Source organism: Anthonomus grandis, chromosome 7, assembly GCF_022605725.1.
Source record: "Anthonomus grandis grandis chromosome 7, icAntGran1.3, whole genome shotgun sequence".
NCBI classification, from domain to species: domain Eukaryota; kingdom Metazoa; phylum Arthropoda; class Insecta; order Coleoptera; family Curculionidae; genus Anthonomus; species Anthonomus grandis.
In genome coordinates, this window is record NC_065552.1 from 4,209,710 (window position 1) to 4,229,193 (window position 19,484).

The 19,484-nt window shown below is 32.2% G+C and overlaps 1 protein-coding gene across 3 annotated transcripts in view; it reads left to right on the forward strand.

The window, feature by feature from the left end:
- Positions 1-19,484, forward strand: part of LOC126738661 (transient receptor potential-gamma protein) — a 298,445-nt gene that overhangs the window by 167,403 nt on the left and 111,558 nt on the right. For all 3 annotated transcript variants that reach the window (XM_050444089.1, XM_050444091.1, XM_050444090.1), the window contains exons 4-6: positions 2,724-2,854; positions 10,363-10,600; positions 17,407-17,549. In XM_050444089.1, the coding sequence (XP_050300046.1) occupies positions 2,724-2,854; positions 10,363-10,600; positions 17,407-17,549 (512 nt within the window). The remainder of the gene's footprint in view (positions 1-2,723; positions 2,855-10,362; positions 10,601-17,406; positions 17,550-19,484) is intronic.

Consider the following 19,484-nt stretch of genomic DNA (forward strand, 5'->3'; position numbering starts at 1 on the left):
TATCTTCATGACCGATTTTCGTCTCTGTTTGTTGTATGCCGACGGATAATGCTCCTAAAATGAAAAATTAAGTAAATATTCATACAGTTTCTATATTAAAAAATGGACAAGTGATAAAGTTTCCTAAATAATATTGTAACTTTTTTTTGTTTCTAAGCTACAAAAATGTCTGTCTAAAATACTTGATCAAATGTTAAACAATAAGTAATTAATTATTATAAACAACATAACTTTATAAATCATTCAATTTTCACAAAATAATAAATAATAGCAAACTTTAGATAGGTTCACTAATATATATGGTAATTTAAATAAAGTTACTTATGAAGAAGATATTAATTAATTTACCTGGAACTTTTGCAAGTACTGGATTTGTGTTGCCTTCCATGATTTCCAACAAAATCTTTTCCCAATCCTGCAGCACAATTTTCTTTTTTCCAGTCCTGTTTATGTCAGTCTTTTTCTTGAGTCTGGATTTCATATTATTAATTTTTTTGTACATTTGACTTGTCGTTATTTGTGACCCGAAATTCAGCTTCCACTATTTGTTAATCAGTTCTATTGCTTGGCTTTTTGACTTTCGGACAGCTGGTGTTTGTGACTTGGATAAAAGTATGGGAACATCACGTAGCATGTTTACAAATCCCATTTGGGATTCGCAGACTTCAGTTTCTTCTTCACTTTCACTCATTGCACACTGATACTTGAATTTATACTAATACACGAATATGCGAAACGCGGCACTTGTTTATTTGGTGTTTTTTCAGGTGCAGACTTGTTTGGAAATATCGAGTATCTACTTTATGTATTCGGAGCACATACTCCTCTCAGCGAATTATTTTTATTCATATAAAACGGAGAACAAACCAGATCTTCATGCTCATGCTCATGAGTACATACTTGGAGTTTCAACTCAAGTGTTATTCATAACAGCCATTAAGTTTTCTATGGTCCACCTAAAATCTAGTTGATCCCTCCTTTTTCGTCACTAAGACGACTGGTGAAGACCATGGCCTGTTTTACTCCTCGATAATCCCCTGTTCTTTATAAGGTACTCTGACCTCCTAGTGTTTGGTAATAGGTAGTTTTCTAGATGGCTGACATGTTGAGCATTTCCAGTATCCATATTATGCTTAACTACTCCAGTTCTTCCAGCTTTACCGTCTCGCTGTGGTCCCTGATTAACTGTTTGGCCTTGCTCAATTCGTTCAGTGAATGATGTTTCTAAGCCTTTGCGAAGATTCATTTTATTCAGATTCGTTAAAGAAATCGCACAATCTTCTTCACATCTGGACGCAGATCTTGCTAATTGGTATAAAGCCACCAAGTGACCTTTGCTTATCTTATGGTTATTGGGGAAGATGTTGTCAATCTTTATGGAAATGTCACCTTCTGATGTTACCAGTGACTTTGCCACAAGGTTTTTACAGGCATTTTCTTGTGCTTGCATCAATCCATTGCGGCTCCCAGAATTCCTCCGATTTTCCAAAAATTATCTTCTCACTATTATCACCCTCTCTAACAAAATCTGCTGCCACCACTTTTATAGCAGTTGCGCCTTAACTTGCATTGAACAAAATAAATTTTTCCGACCGAATCTATGAATATTTGCCCTCTTGAGAATCCGTACTCAGAGATAACGGCTCAATCTTTAGCCCACCTTGATCTTATTAGAGACAGCGCTGTTTCCGTGTCAACCGTAATGGTAACCGATCTTTCATTAACTTCCCCTTTGATGGTGAGGTTTTTCTCAGGCTTCTGATGGGGGTAAATCCTGGTCCTTTATCTTCACAAGCCAGCATTAGCCCCTTAGTGCTTACTGTATTTAGTTTTCCTAATTGGGTCGAGAGGTTCTGCGTTCTCTGGATAATTGACAGTCACGTTTCATGCGTCCACATTGATAGCACTGAATTCCTTGGTGGCGAGGAGGCTGCTGGATTTGTGCTTTTAATTCCTGTCTTATAACCTTGATGGTCTCTGTGCACAGACTTTGTAGACCATCACTATTGGCGTCACCTTTATGCTTTTCATGGAAACATTACATGCAGCTTCAATTTTAAGGGTTTTTTTTCCAGCGCTTTCAAATCTGGTGGTGGTTGAATTTCTTGATTTCTACTATCGTGTACGAAATATTGGGCAGCAAGTTCCTTTTGAAATTCCTCAGAGGCTCCTGGATAGGCCTTAGATATAAGGCGTCTTATATCTGCCTCAAACTCATGTCAAGTTTCCCTGGCATTGGTATAGCTGACTTCGATGTTGGTCGCCAAATCGTCTCTCTAGAGCTATGGCTGATGTCTCATTGATGAGAAGCTGATAGTGTCTGGAGCAACTCTAAGGCTGATCAACAAACTAGTTGTTTGATCTTCATTATCCCATATATTGGCCAAAAAAGTGTGGCCGTCAAACGTTGGAGGCTTTATATTCTGTGAGATGTTATGAGAGCTCAATCTCACCGATGATTGCCTTTATATCCAGGTAATTAAGGCGTATAAGTTGTTTACACAGTCTTTTATGTCCTCCATCTCGTCAGGGAGGAGCTTAGAGAGAGCATGAAACCCACACGAACGAAAAACTCACGGGGAGGCCTATGTTCAGAAGTGGAACACTTTGTTTGAAAATCTACGAGCTAAAACGGAACACCCACTTCACTTAGCAAATATATTAAAAAATAAAAAATATATTTTACGTAAAAATGTTTCCTAATCCCAATTTTTTTTTTCCAGAGACACAGCATCCATGGCATGATGGAGGAGGAAAACGTAATCAGACCTCACCAAGAAATCGCACAACTAACTCTAGACGAAAAAAAGTTCCTTTTAGCGGTAGAACGAGGCGACGTGGCATCTACACGAAGGTAAAACAATTACAATTTTTCCAGCCGGTTTTCCCTTATTAAACATCGATCAATAGACCTTTGATCAGTCATGCAGAAGTTTGTTTAAGATTTAGCGTGAATTTTAATTACAAAACTTACGGCCTTAAAACGAGTATTTTTTTTAAATTATAACGCATTAGTTAAGTACATATTATAAGCCCTTTTTTATGCATGTAAATAAACTGTAATTACAAAACTTACGGCGTTATCATATATTGATGCATAATTTAAATGGGCATGATCAGCGCGCTTTATTATTTTGCAGTAAACTCTATAAAATAAACACACTTTTCGGTTTTATTGTCATCCAAAACACTACTCGGCTTTAATATGCATATTTATTAAATTTCGGGTTTTCGGTTACAATCGTGTGTTCATTAAACACATATATAACTTTAATATTAAAAGGGGAAACTTTAAAATTAAATTACCGCATCCGTGCTAAATGTTTTGTTAATTAGTAACCGCCCGTTTAATATTGTGTTTATGTCACTTTAATTTTAGTCCAATTATTTAGTTATTTAATAATGCATAATCCCAAGGACAAATTTAGGGTAGAATAAACAGTTTTTGGCAAATTCTCAGCTAATCGAGGTTACCGCATACTTCTAATATTATCTCAGATAAAAACTACAAACTCCATCAACCCCATTAACGGTCCGTTTATATAATCTTTAATTGTCCCCATTAAACTCGACATTACTCGAAATAATTGAAGTAATTTCCAAAATCGTGTGTTATTGCGGGATAAGGGTCCATTTGGAAATGAATTAGATGAGAAGTAATAAATTGCTTATATGCCGTTAAGAGGTGCTAAATAGATTTATGCTGCTTTTAGTTAAATTATTAATTGATTTATGGAAATTTTACAATTTGTAATTTCAATTTTTTTTCTTGTTTTTATTATTTTCTTATTTATATGTTAATTATTGTATTCAAGCTAAATATTGGTTCCAGCTTTATTTATTCGTTTTTAGTATTTTCATAGGGGCAGTAAAGGTAAACGCATCTTTTAATAATTTAATGGTTTTTATTTTTTTTTTCGTATTTCTCCTTTAGATAATCACAAAAGTAAATAGGGCAATTTAATCAGGAAAAAGGGCTTTTTTCAATGAGAGTTTAAAAAAAGTGGCTTTCCATTTGAAAAAAAAAGCTTGGGTTAATTTGGACCCCCCCTGTAGGTGAAAAAATACAAAAACTATTTTGAAATGTGAAAAAAAATAAACAAAAATCGACGGGTCTCAGGAATTTTGCGAGATAAAATTTAATTAGTTTTAACTGAATTTATTCCAGTTAAAGTCACCACACTGCCCAAGTAACAATTTAGGTTCTAAAAAGGTTATAAATAACTCCTAGAACCTGTTTAAGAAAAATTATTGATTATGCCATTAAGCACAAACAACGTTATTTATTAGCCCGCATAACCTCCTGTAGTAAAAAAAGGCCCAGCCCTAAAGAGGTTGTCGTTGCCAATAGGCCCTGGCCAATTTGAAACCAGATCGCATATCACAGAACCTATATAGCTAATAGAAATAACCTTTATCGAGCCCGAAGATGCCTAAAAGTAATCTGTGTACAACCTGAAAGCTTTTACGCCTACCTGTTTACAACCCTTTAGCAAAGTCCTTTTAGACTTTTAGGTGGTTATATAGTTTTGCCTGTTCGCCGGCTTTTAGCATTTCAGATACATATTGAAGTATAAAAATTTTGCCATTTAGTTTTAAATATGGTATTTCAGAGATACCAAAGTATAAAAATCTGACCTTTTAGTTTTAAATATGATACAGTCAGGGTAAAAATAAGACAACGCCAAAATAAAAAGCACTGGCGATATTTTCAGTATGACTTTATTTTAGAAAAAAAAAATTATACTGGAATAGATGACCGATTTTCATTGCGCACAACAGTTTCTTGAAAAAGTTGGGTGTAATTTAACTGTAAAACACGCGCGCCTTTGATATCTTACAAATTAAACATTATTCAGTGCCAATAAAAAAATAAAAAATTTATATATTTTTATTTCTGAGATGCATTAGTGGTAATATGTACTTAAATTAGTGATAATATGTACACTGGAGCGTCTTTATATATTATCTAAATTGTTTACATATTACATTATTTTTGCCTGTATTTGAATAGCTTATAAAAATGGAACAATTATATTTTTTCTTCAAAATGGACGCCTAGCGGGGTATGCTTTTAAGCTGCTATAATAATTTAAGTAAGTATCAAAAGCTATGTCGTAGGACAAAAGGCATAAAAAAATGCCAGTGGGTTTTAAAAAAAGCTAAAACAGGGCCAACTAGCATCTTCCAGGACTTACAGGCCACTTTTAATACCCAATTAGCTGGCCAAGTCTGGGCGAATTTCAATAAATGGCTTTTAGGCATTTAGTAGGATCTATTGGCATTATTTATTACTACGCGGGATTTCTTCAGTCTTCTTTATTGCAATTCAGTTTGCGTTTGGTTTTGGTGGTTCCAGTTACTGTGAAAATAAAAGTGTGTTTTTTTATCGTTCAAATTGCATACAGGGCTGTATTTAGGTACATAAAAAGGTAAGTTCATTTTAGTTCATATAACAAAGATAGGCAAAGCGATTTTGATAAAGATAAATATAGATTGTTGCAAGTTTAGAGGTTATGAGTACCAAATCATTTTTCTCTTAATACCCATATTTCAATTCAAAGTATATTAGCATCATAAAAAAATTGAAGAAATATAATGATTGGAAGATTGTATGTATTTCCAATAAATTATTACGATCTGAATCCCCGAAAATCAACACTGTCAGATGTTATTTGCTGCCGACAACAATCGACGACAACCAACCTAATGCGAAGCGATCTGGTGTTACCATGTCTTGTTGCTAAAGGACCGTTTATACTTAATATTAACGCTAACGCTATGGGATCGTTTAAATTTGTGAGTAACGTTCGGATTCATGCTTATTCGTGCTGTTGAGGATAAACGACACGAATAAGTCCTGAACGTTCACAACACTAGTCATAACAAATTACATTTTTTACTTAATTTTACTCTTTTTTAATTGGTTTTGACTTTTTAAAGTTAAAAAAAAAAGCTTCAACAATAAAGGTAATTTATGTTTAGATTTATATTCTTTATAAATTTTGGATTTTTTTATTAGTAAATTTAATAAATACAAAAATATAATACATATAAAAAGCAGATTTTTAAATATTTAAAACTTAAAAATTGTATAGTATTGGACTTCATATTTTGGTATGTTTTTGGTTGTGTGAGCAATCATACCTACTTTAATCCTTGTATTAACACTACATTTTTGTCTTTGTAATAGTGTTTTAGATTGAATTAAGTGGATTAGGTACTGGAGCAGTCCCAAGCGGGTGGGAGAAAGATGGAACGTTATGGTGGCCTCCAAAGTCACAAATGGGTGCCGTATTGGATAAAAGCTCCGCTCCAAAAGATAAATGGAAATCATTCTCCTGTATAGTAAAAAGACAGTTCAAGGCGTACAAAGAGGCATCAGAGGAAGCAGAAAAGATGGAAGCGGAAACGGACACAGAGCAAGAAGAACAAGATACTAGAAAGCATGGAGATAGCTTAAGCATATTTAAAAAAAAATATTTTGGTTTTTTTCTATGTTATGATATATTTCTTGCAAGCACTTAGTTAATCCATTATGCCAATATTGACCTTCCTCAATATCCCGTAAATTTATTTTACATGGAGTAGCTAAAAGAGTTCTAGGGTTCTTCGGAAACTTGACCTCTTTATTTTTATTTAAAATTTTTAAAAGATCTTTAATGGCAATGTGTCTAATGTTATATTTCAGTGCCCAATCTTTTAAAACTAGACTAAAATCAAATTTCTTAAAGTCATCAATTTCATCATCTTCATTCCAATCCATTGATGAACTTGGTTGTTCTGAAGCCAGTTTTTCTGTTAAGCCACTGGTACTGGCATCGTGAATATCTGATTCTAGAGGATCAGGTTCAATGCCAAAACCGCCATCAGTTAAATTACGAGAATTATCTTCTTCCGGTGTATCTATTGTAAACTAAATTTTTTTTACGTTATAATCTACCAAAATTGTCAATATTTTATTTGTCATATTTACCTGACCAGTTGTAATTCGTTGGAAATTTCGCTTCACTTTTCTTTTAAAATTACCACTTCTTACAATTTTGTGCCAAGACATCCCTGTATTCTAAGAATAAATGACGTAGGATTTAATAGTCGCGACCATCCGCAAACTGTGTTTTATTGTGACTAGTTGGTTAAACCTTATCCCATAAAGTTATCTTATTATCGATATGACTTTTAGCAAGTCCTTTAGGTGTTAAAAAATGCTATATTTTCCGAAATAGGCCGTATAAAGTGCCAAATAGTTAGGCAATTGATTCAAGACCATATGGCTCTGAATAGGTAATTTTAATGCTAAAATCGTTCTATATTGGAATTTTGATTGCCAAATTAATGCTGAAATATAACCTCTCCAAAACCTTATTATCTCAAAACCATAAAGCCCTCGTTTATGGCCATAACAACGTTATTGTTGACACTTGACTAGAACTAATTAGATTTTTAATTTACCTAAGGTTCCTAGTTCCTATTAGCACAAAATTTAACCTAAATAGTTCCATCAAGCAAGCCAATGACTATTGCAGAACCTTGGTGCAGAGTCTCTAGAATATTTCCATACCATTTTATCAATGAAATTAGGAACCAAGTCCGAGACGAGTTATGTTGTCAAAACCGCCGTAAAAGTCGGCATAAAATCGCGCGTAGACGTCAAAATCGACTATATTCACACGATGTTTTAGAGTATAAAAAAAGGTTTTTACCTTATGATATGTACATGGAAAAATAGTAGAAAGCTTTAGGAACAGACTAACATCAATTCTTGACTGATTCCAATCGGTTTTAGTAGTTAAATTTAGATTATAAAAAGCGTCTTTTTTCTTTGTCAATGAGACGCGGCCATGGGTTGCTTTGAAATTGATCAGTGTGCAGGTTGATTTTTTAGCGATTTTTCGCGCTTGAGACTTTTTTGGAAAAAAAATACTTTTAGGGCACTTGTAAAAATGGTCAAAAAATTAAATTTTAGTATGTTATAGTAAATTGAATGGAGCATTTGCTCGATTGGTTTTGGTTCACCTATCACACACAGGGTGCGCACAATTAATTTCCAAAGTCAAAAAATGTTAAAAAATTCATGACTCAAAAACGGTTTTACTTAGAAGTACGGTTCATATTGCGAAACATCTTATTACAGGTATATTTCCAGTTTTAATTTAATAAAACTGTGTAAAAAAAAGTGTGAAAAAGGATATTTTTGACTGAAAAGTGCTCACCGTGCATAAATAATAGCGTCAAACATAATACGCCATTTTATTCAGAAAGAATGGAGGTTTAATTAATCCAAATAATTTTTTTAAAAATTTTGCACCAGAAAAATCTTACACAAAAAAAAATAATTTTTTAAGTTTTTTTTTTATTTTTCTCCTAAAAAAACATTTTTTTAAAAACATTTAATAAAAATTTTAGTTTTCGATGAGGCGCACATATCTTCTGTGAGTCATTATTTCCTGAAAGAAAAAATTATACCCATAAAAATGTATACCCATAAACCGTCAGGGGAGCCAGAATATTCAACATGTCTAAAACTTTGGACGTTAAAAAAATACTTGCGACCTTTATCGAATTCCCTTGACCAAAATCGAAGAAAAAACATTTTTTGACTTAAAAGGCATCGTAGTCGAAAACAAAACAATATATGAAAATTTGTAAATAATCAAGTTGTAGCCTCATACTTCTAGACTATAAAGTGATAAACATTGTTATTCTACCCCAAATACAACCAAAGTTATAAGCACTTTTGTCCGACAGGTCCGAATTTTGTGCGAAAACAGGCCCTCGCTCTTGTAATAACCATAAAACCATATTTCATCACAAATATTTGCTCTTTTATTTTAATTTTTCAGCATCTTCATTTTACCGTTTTTCCTCGTATTATTGTTTTTTCCTAGCTCTGCATACTTCCCAAATTTAAACGATACAAGCATTCGCTTCTATTATTCTCTTTTTTTGTTTCTCTCATTGTTTACTTTCTCTATTACTTACAATCTCTCTCCAGTCCCTCCATCCTCTACTTCCCACAACGTTTCAACCTCGAGAAAACGTCTGTCATATCACAGACCTAAAACTCCCTCATTAATATTGCATGAATGACTCTGGAAAAATAAATTTTTCATTTCGGATGCATCGTATTTGTATGAACGTGAAACGTCGGGTCTTTTGTCCGTATTCACTTTTTTTTTTGGATTTATTTACGCAATAAGCGCAGAAACTTTAACGGAAAGAGAAAAAAAATTAAAACTTCACGTTGTTGAATTATTTATGAACCGGTAAGTTAGTTGCCCGAAAGTTTCCAGTTGTAAAGTTCGTAATTAAACCGGATCATGCGCTTCCTCAAAAGGAAAACATAAGGCTTATGAGATTTTAATGATTCGAGTTTCCCTAATAAGCGTTAATATTTTTAGGTGTGTTTAAATTAAGAAACACATTTTTTAAGGTGCTTGTAAAGTAAAATTTAAACCTGCCAAACATCTTATCCACCTCATTTATAAATCAAATTTTGCCCTTTTGTATCTCAGTTTTACCACTAAATCAGCTTAATTAACATCCGACTGCCAAAGCAATTTAAAATTTATTATTTGGTTAATACATACATTGCGGCAGTGGTTTATGCAATAATGCGACTGTATCTGCAGTTATAATCGCTAAATATATGCCATTTATACCATTTTAAATTAAATTTGCTTAATAGCAATATGCTGGTCATCCTCATTAAAATTAAACATCAATAAAAGAAAACGTGTTTAAGGGCGATAAGGTTTACTGGCTTGCAACAAAAGTTTTATTAGTTATTTTATGCATATAAACACTCTGAAGTGAGCGAACCTCGTAAAAATTGTCTATTTTATATTCTGTGCATCGCACGTAATACACGATAGTTAAATAAACGTTTATTTTTGGTTTACACCAAGTGTACACTTTTGACAATTAATTTTTACCAGTGGCGTCAGTATCGTAAATATTTTTAATAATATAAGACGAAACTTTGACATCAAAAAATGTTTTGATTAAATTAAACAAAACACTTTAAATAAATGATATGATTAAATAAAACACATTAAATTTGAGGTCTAGTAACGGAATTACTGGGTGGTAACGATTATGGTTACGAAAAAACTAGATATGTAAATTCCGTGTCAATTTTATTAAATTCAGAAATTGTCTCTCGTTTGTAAACAGTATAGTATTTGATATACGTACATTCTACAATTTAATACAAATACCTTGACAATATACGGATGACAATTACTAAAAAATCGTTGAATAAACATATATTTATAACGATACTAATACATGGTCTGTTGCTTGAAATGTTCCCATTCCAGAATACTCCTAGAAACTCACACCATAATATGTTCCTTTCAGGATGCTACAACGTGCGGAAGACACCAGCTATATCAACATAAACTGTGTAGACCCTCTGGGACGTAGCGCGCTCCTAATGGCCATAGATAACGAAAATCTGGAAATGGTGGAGCTCTTAATAGAATACAGGGTGGAGACGAAAGATGCTTTACTGCACGCCATCTCGGAGGAATTTGTGGAGGCTGTAGAAGTTTTACTGGACCACGAAGAAACTATACATAAGAAAGGAGAGCCGCATGTGAGTTTGTTTGAGAATTCGTTTTCCTGGTGGGTGTGTATATTAATTATTGTGGTGACTTAAGGGACTATGTACGAAATATCCAGAATTTTGAAAAAAGAGAACTTACCTATTCTAGAGGTCTGGGATTTGTTTTTAACGCACTTACGTTTAAACATCGTTCTATACGAGATTTATATAAGCATGCCTAGAATAAGCCTTAGCTGTAAACCATAGGCGAGATATTTGAGTTCACCATCTCTCAGTCAAACAGATTTTCCAATTTTTCATACAATATATATTTTTCTTATTCCACTGAATATTTTGTTAATGTGTTGTATTTTGTAAAAAATGTACTCGTTAAAATCTTCTCTTATTTGCTAACTGATCACATATATTTTAAGACTAATTAACAAACTTTTCAGAATAAAAATAAATTCTTTAACAAAAAAGTTAATGAAAATAAAGTAACTTGGCAACGTAGAATATCTCATATGTTTACTATACATGTTTCCATTGTTGCCATTTTTGTGTTGTTTTTATAGATATTATTGCATAGATAGTCCGCGCCCGGTGTTATTTCATCGATATAACCATATCTTCCGAAATTCCCAAGGGATTATAATAATTTTGTCTCCAGTTATTAACAATGAAAAACTAAATCGATTTATGATGGTTACAAACTAAGGTTTTTTTGCGAAAATTAGTTAAAAAGTCAAATGTTAAAGGAATAAAAAAGGCTATAACTATCAAAGGGTTTTTAGGAGTTATAGAGCTTTGGCCGTTTATATTTTTTAACAGGTTACTATCAAATAATTTTTTACTAAATCGGATTAGATTTTTATTGTTTATTATAGAAAAAATCTAAATCTTTGGGAGTTTTAGAAAATAGAACCTTTTCTTTAACATTTGAATTTTTAATTAATTTTCACAGAAAAAAACTTAGTATTTAGAGGTTTATTATTCACAATAAGTCGATTCAGTTATGCAGGAATACGGGCATTATATCGATAAAAAAACGGCGGGCGCGGACTATAAATAGGTTGTTGGCAGACGACATATGCTGCGTTTTCGGTTTTGGTTGCTGGATATCGATCACAGGCTAGCAGTAGCTTCACATACATTATTTATGCGGTGTGTACTGGTTGGAATAAGTAAGAAAAATTTGCCAGAATATAACAATATACAAATTTTTATTAATATTTTTTTAAAAGAAGTAAAGGGAAAAATCCTAATTTTAATAACCATAGATACTTCACAAATATGTTGTCTCTCTTTTATAATGTTATAACTTATAAGGATGACATCTAACTCGTCTGTGACAGGAACGATGCGAATTTCCTGTTTCCCAATATATGTGATCCCCTTCAGACTTTTTTATAATTTTTCAGCAAACAAGAGATGTTTTTAATTTTACTATTCATTAAAAAGACGCACTGAAGTCATTAAAATATTTTTTTAATGCTAAACGAATAGTACAACATTCAAACCTAAATAACCAGCGCAGTTGCTTTATACTTTTATCTACAGAACACAAATATAAAGAAATGCGGGTTGCCTTGTTAACCCAAAGAAATTTTCGCCCTCTACTGAAGCTGCAATAATTCGAACTAATTTTGACATTTGTAAGCCATAACTATTGGCAACCCGTTTAACCAATCAGATTTAAAAAAAGGCGTGGTCAAATCTAGCGCCAAATTTGAATTCAATTAATGGTGAAAAATTCGAATTTTAACACGGGCCCAACTTGGCAAAACTACTAAATGTCACAATCATTTAGTACAACCTTAATATTTATGGTACATTAAAAAATATTATAGATAAAATTTTAGCATAATAATATTACAGGAATGACATGGTTCACACTATAAATGTTACAAAATAAAGTTACAAACATTTACGATTGCAATTTGTAATACCACGTGCCTTATTTAATGAAAAAGATTTTCAGTGGGATTTTTATATCATAAGTATTACTTGCCGTTACTATTAATAAACTTTGGGCTCTTAAGGGAATCACATAATTTATCCATTCACTTTTAGACAAGACTCAAGAAGCAGCGTTAATCACTTCAGATCTTAAATCACCTGATGAACAGAAAATTTCAATGGTAGCTGCCATTGACTGTCTAAACTGATAAGCTGCAACACTAAGCTTCATTACTAAAAAGATTTAAAACCGAAATGTTTCTCTTTAAGCTTATGAATGAGAACGAAAATTCCAATGGTCCCAGGACTGTCAGAAAGCTTTTAATCGCCTAAAAGAGGCTCCGACATGATATCTCCTACTTGAAGAAAAATTAGTATTAGACATCGACGCTAGCAATGTATGCATAAGAGCTGTGATATCCCAAATCCAGGATGGCCAAGAAAGTCATTAGTATTGCGGTAAGAGGCCTCACTCGCCGAGAGTTGCTAGCTGTTATAAAAGCAATAAGCACATTTACAATTACCTCTATGGGAGGAAGTTTCTGCTGTCAATGCAGCTTTAAAATGGATCCTTCAGTTTATAAGCCGGAAGTTTGAATTTGATACTGAGCATCGAGTAGAAAGAATCCGTGGAAAGGAGGATGCCTTATTAAGAAGACCCTGCCTAGAGACCTGCAATCACTGTTAGTAGGAGAAAAATGCTCAGTTGTTAAGAAGCACTATCATCATGTGGTGATGATACATGGCAGAATGGGGATCTTATAAGATCACCAAATATTTCTAACTTGGATAAATAAAGGAGAAAACCAACTTAGGAAGAAGTTGCTTAGTATTCTCCCAATATCAAGTCATACTGGGCACAATAGAACTTTTTAATTTTGGAATATGGCAAAGAGGAAAGAAGGTAAATGGTTGTGCCTAAATGTCGGATTAAGAAATTGCTCGAGGAAATTCATACCGGTGTATTAGGCGGACGTCTTGGAGTCAAAAAGACCCAACTTAACTGACTGAGACGCTTGGGATGCTTTGCGTTCTCTAAAGGAGGAGTTGCAATTCCTAAACTCGCATGCAAAGTTGATAACCTCCACTGAAGGATAATTCGCAGCAAGGTTAGAAGCGAATTGCAGCTCTACAGTTGTGCAAGTTCTGTGTGCTGTTATACGTTCCAACGTCGTTCTCTGGAGACACCGTTGATTGTTGTTTCCACAAGAGGTCCAGTTGCAAGGAGGAAGACATTTTGAAATGACACAAGTGGCACACCGCACGGCGTCTCTGAAGACGCGTGGAAAGTCAGCGAATCTTCCGGAATCATGGTCAGCCGAGTATATAAGGAGCCGCGTCACCGCTAGAAGTCAGTTGATAGTCCAGTAGAGTATATTGGCGCGATATTTTAAGTCGAACATAGATAGTTGTAACTAAATACGAAAAAAAATTATATTTATAGTAGTTGTAAGTGGTCGTTTTTAGCAGTGTAAATAAATCATTTAACTAGTATATTATTTTTTCACTCACACTTAACGAATTATAAAAACAGTACATAATGATGCGAGACCTCTGGCCACGTATAAGTAATTTGTTATACAATTTTACATAAGATTTTTGGTGCAAATGTACGTAAAAATATACTGGCATAGAAATGTACTAGGCACTACTGTACAAAAAAAGAATTGAGCTTAAATTACTACTTACTATCAGGGTCAGACAAGGTATTACCATATTTTATCAATGATTGATACCCACCCAAGAAGCCTGATCTCTTCAGTTTTCGCATCAAAATTTCATGGTCTGATTTTCAAATTGTCCTTCCAAACATTCCCTATTCCAAATTGCATGTGACACGTGTTCAGAAAAAATGCAGAGGTTTGTAATAGTGGATCTGTCAGGAAGAAAACATTGCTGAAATTCTGAGATTTCCTCAGATAGGGGTATATTGGTGTATGTAGAATCCTTTAAAAAATTTCATCGAGATGTTTCCATAAGAATTTGTTAGTACAAATATAGATATACTAAAATATACAAAAATCAACCTGTTTGTAGTCGTTGGTTTTCAGTGCATTTTTGTACATAATTTGAAATTAAAAATAGGTATAAGAATGTACAGACAATTTTTAGTAGTATACGTGGACACATCACTAAGAATCTAAGGTTCCTATAATTACATGAAAATTATTTATAAAAATAGTGATGAGTAGTATATTTTGATTCCAGTACATTTTTCTACTCATTTATACTGAGAATATGTATGGAAATATCTATAAGAAAATTATTTATGAATGGCCAGAAGCTTTGCATTATTAGAAAATCTTTCAAAGTTCTTATAATTAAATGCAATTTTTTTCTGACAAAATGTACAGTGTTGCCGAGACTCTGGACACGCACAGGTGGATTTTTGTACCAATTTGTTATAAAAATTCATAAAGAAAAAATTCTAGGGCATTTTTTGTAAGAATGTTTGTACCAAAAACTCATATAAAAAAATGTATAAAGAAGTAATTTAGTCGTTACCACAGGCCTCACATCACTAAGATATCTTCTGAGGTTCCTTCATTTAAAAATTACATGATTGTACAATCTAAACATTTTTATATATATTTGAAGCAAAAAAACCCTATAAGAAAATGTACATTTTTGTATGTCCAGTGCTCCCTATTATTCAAAAGTTCTCTTAGGTACTTAATTTAAATGAAAATTTATTTTTTCTCATTATTACAAAAAAAAATCATTAAAAAGAAAATATGTATAAAAATGTACAGTCGTGTGTAGTCACTAGCCACGCACAGATAGTTTCCAGTCCGTTTTTGTACAAATTTATAAAGAAAAATGCACGAGAAAGGATTCTAGTATATTTGTACTAAAACCAAGGAACAAAAAAGTAAAGACGGCGCACTACTAAGAAATCTTCTGAGGTTTCTTTAATTAAGAATTAAATGGTTGTACAAAAGTGCATAGTCCTGAACATGACCATGTCAATATCAGTGGTACATTTTTATATAAATTTGGAGTAAAAAACCCTATGTTAACCCCAGGAAAATGTACAAAAAATTATTTTCGTGTGACCAGTGGCTTCGTATGACTTAAGATTTCTCAATTTAAATGTTGTATTATATAAACATTTATTTCCTCTTATTATTACAAAAAAAATTCCTATAATTCAAACCAAAATATTTATAAAAAATTTATAGTCGTGTGTAGCCATTATCCACGCATAGGTGAATTTCAGTCCGTTTTTGAACAAATTTCTAATAAAAGTTCAAATAAAATGTACAAAAATTTTAAAAAATGTACAAAGTAATTTGTACAAAAAGTAATTTATTCAAGACCAAAGGCCTCGCATTAGTAAGGAATCTTCTAAGGTTCCTCCAATTAATTATTTAGCTATTAACTATTAACCATTAATTATTAACCCTGGATCCGACCATGTCAATCTCAGTACATTTTTAGATAAATTTGGGGAAAAACAGTAAAAGAAAATGTACATTTGTGTGTGACCAGTGACTTCGTATTATTAAAAAGTTCTCTAAGTTTCGTCAATTTAAACTGGCCACGAACAGGTGGACTCCAGTCTATTTTTGTACAAATTTGTAGTAAAAATTCATAAAGAAAATGCACGAAAGAGGATGCTAGTACATTTTCGTAAAAAGGTTTGTACTAAAAATCCGTATGAAAAAATGTATGAAAAAGTAATTTACTCACGACCAAAGGCCTCGTATCACTAGGAAATCTTCTGAGGTTCCTCCAATCAAAAATTAAATGGTTGTACAATAGTGCGTGGTCCTGGACATGTCAATCTCAGTACATTTTTTTAAAAACTTTTAGTAAAAAAACCCTAAAAGAAAATGTACATTTGTGTGTGACCAGTGACTTCGTATTACTCAAAAGTTCTCTAAAATGCCTCATTCTAAATGTTGTATTGTACAAACATTTATTTTCTCCCATTATTACAAAAAAGTTCTTTCTCTAATTGAAAGGAAAATTTTTATTATGTTTACTGTCGTGCGTAACCTCTACCTGCATAAAAGACGATTTGAGTACATTTTTGGACAAATTTATATTAAAAATGCTTACAAATTTACCCCTGGTTGGCCAAATACAATAGTGGTTCTGTTAAATGTGCCGAAAACCACCCAGGTTGTACGTCATTCATTTTTGTACTAAATCAGGAAATCATCCTTTTATTAAAACTCCTGTAATTATTATCAAAAATGGTATAGCTTTAGCTTATCTCATTTCTAAGAGAAAATTACTCTTCATTATTAATATAAATAAACTTATTTCAAAAGATTGTACTGAATTTTCCAGTACTGGGTACAATTTGAAAATTCTACTTCCCATCAATACGCTTACGAGCTATTCAACCCTTTTTTTTTTCCAAAAACAATAAAATAATTTCTTAATACATCTCATTGTAACTAAAACCATTATACCACTCCCGTTTACGATCCTGTCCAAACAGATCAGCCATTCAGTTAAAATGTAGCGAGCATCTGAATCAAAAGCGAACTAAAACGAAATTACACTCATTAATTTCGGTTTTAGTGGCCGTAAATTGAATATAAAGCCCGATTTTAGCTCCTCTGGGAAAAACTTTAAACAGGAAATAACCCAGTACACTCCTAGTGGGGCAAACCACGATTCACCCTTAAATAAATATCATTAACTATAGTTGAAAAACATGCACATTCAACCCTGTTTGCTGTCACTTAAATATAAAGAAACTGAAACGTCTTTAGACGACAAGTTCGTAAACAATCAGTTGTTTGGAATCGCTGAAACTTTAGTTAAAGTGACATGTTTACCTGTTCCCATTTATTTTCTTGAAAAGGCAGGAGTAAATAATAATAATGTTTACGTCTTCTAAAGAGATTAAATGTAGAAAACTGTCTGTCTGTCGTTTTCAGAGTTGGGAAGCGTTGCCGCCAGACACTGCCACATTCACCCCGGACATTACGCCCTTAATACTGTCGGCCCACAGGGATAATTATGAAATTATTAAGATTTTACTGGATAGGGGTGCTACTTTACCTATGCCACATGACGTCAGGTAAGGGGTAAAATTGAAAACTGAAGTTCAAGTTAAGTGAATTGTTATTTGATATGTGTTTTTTGCATCAGAAAATTATTTTAAAGTTGTTTTTTATAAAAAAAATTAAGAAAAATACATCCTATGGGATATGTGTGGAATAAAAAAAACTGTCAAAAAAATTATTGATGAAAAGAGCATGGGAAATCTGAAACAGTAATCAAAGAAATCATAATTTTCTCAAAAATTGTAATTGATAGAATGTGTTATCTTCCTCATTCATATAATATAATTTCAGGGTTTTTGGAAAGATTTAAAAAAAAAATAAAGAACCTTTTTTAAGGAAAATAATTTTTTTGAAGTTTTTCATTTTGAAGGGAAATTCACAAAATATCTTCTGAAAAATTCTTAATTTATTAAGTAACTATGCAAGCGTTTTTTATTAATTTCATTTTTTTTTATAGCAAATTCCTAAAATGTTTAACTCAAGAATTTATCAACAAGGATTTGAAAATTATTAAATAGATTTCTTATTTAAATTTAAAAAAATATCTGTTTCAGCGGTTTTTGAACACTTCCCAAATTATTGAAAAAAATAGCTGAAAATAATTTTTTTTATTAGAAATTAACAAAATGTCTACCACTCAAAAATTCCTTAGCCAACAGATTTCAAAATAGATTCTTTAATTCAAAATATATTGCATGCCCACTTCAGCATTTTTGGATACATTTTCCTTTTTTTGAGGAGGATGGTTTTTTTATGAGAAATTTTTCAAATATTTACAACTCAAAAATCTCTTAACTTATAGATTTGAAAAGATGCACACTTTTAAATTCGGTGTTAATTTTTTAAACAATTAAGACTTTATTACAAAATTATTAAATCAAAATAGTATTCTTCACATAGGAAAATATGAAAAGAAAATTATACGTAAAACTAGTAGGAGGAGACGAAAACCGAAATAGACTAGTTCTGATGAAAATTATTTAAGGGCTATAATTCAAGTAATGTAATTAAAATTAAAGCATTTATTTTAATAAACATAAGTTAAAAAAATATATTTGATTTTCTTGTAAAGATTTTTAAATTTTCAGTTTAAATTTCTTTGATTTATTAAAGTTTTTTTTTAATCTTCATGTATGTTATTAAAAAGAACTTATGTAATATCATAATATGGTATAAATTTTTTAACTACATTGGTAGGCTTAAATGGAATTATTATATCTTTTCTTTTATTGATCTAGTGTTATACATTTAGAAATTATCGTCACACGTTACCTTATTAAAATAATTAAGAGTTAAATGGATGTACAGGCCTTTTACCTTTAAAATATTTAGACTGTTATAGGTTATTTGTTGAGAGTCTATATGGTTTTTTAAATATAACTTTTAAAGCAGCAGTTTTATAACCGTTAACGGATTTTCTATTTTTTTCTAGATTTTTTTATGTATGCGTTTCCATTATTTCTCTATAAGATATACAGGGTGATTTTCAACCTATGCGCATAAACTTGGGAAATGATATCTGATGAGTAATAATGAAAAAAAAATGTAGTAAAATATTTTTAGTTTTGAAGATATCCATATTTTTTTAAATAAAAAACGTGTATTTTTTAACGTGTTTAATTTAAACTAATTTAAAGCAACTGTTCGAAGTTGTTTCCATTATTTTCGATACAGACTTAAGCTCGTCGAATCCAGGAAGACGTACATGCTCAGGCCAAACCAGGCTGTAGGCGAATTGCGTCACTGGCAGTGATTATGCGATGTCGTAGCTCTTGCTCAGTATCAACTTTGTTTACATACACCAATGTTTTCATATGACCCCACAAATAAAAGTCTAATGGATTAAGGTCAGGCGAGCGAGGGGGCCACCCAACTGGACCATCACGGCCTATCCATCGTCCGGGAAACACACGATCTAAATGTTGTCGCACTGGTCGTGAAAAATATGA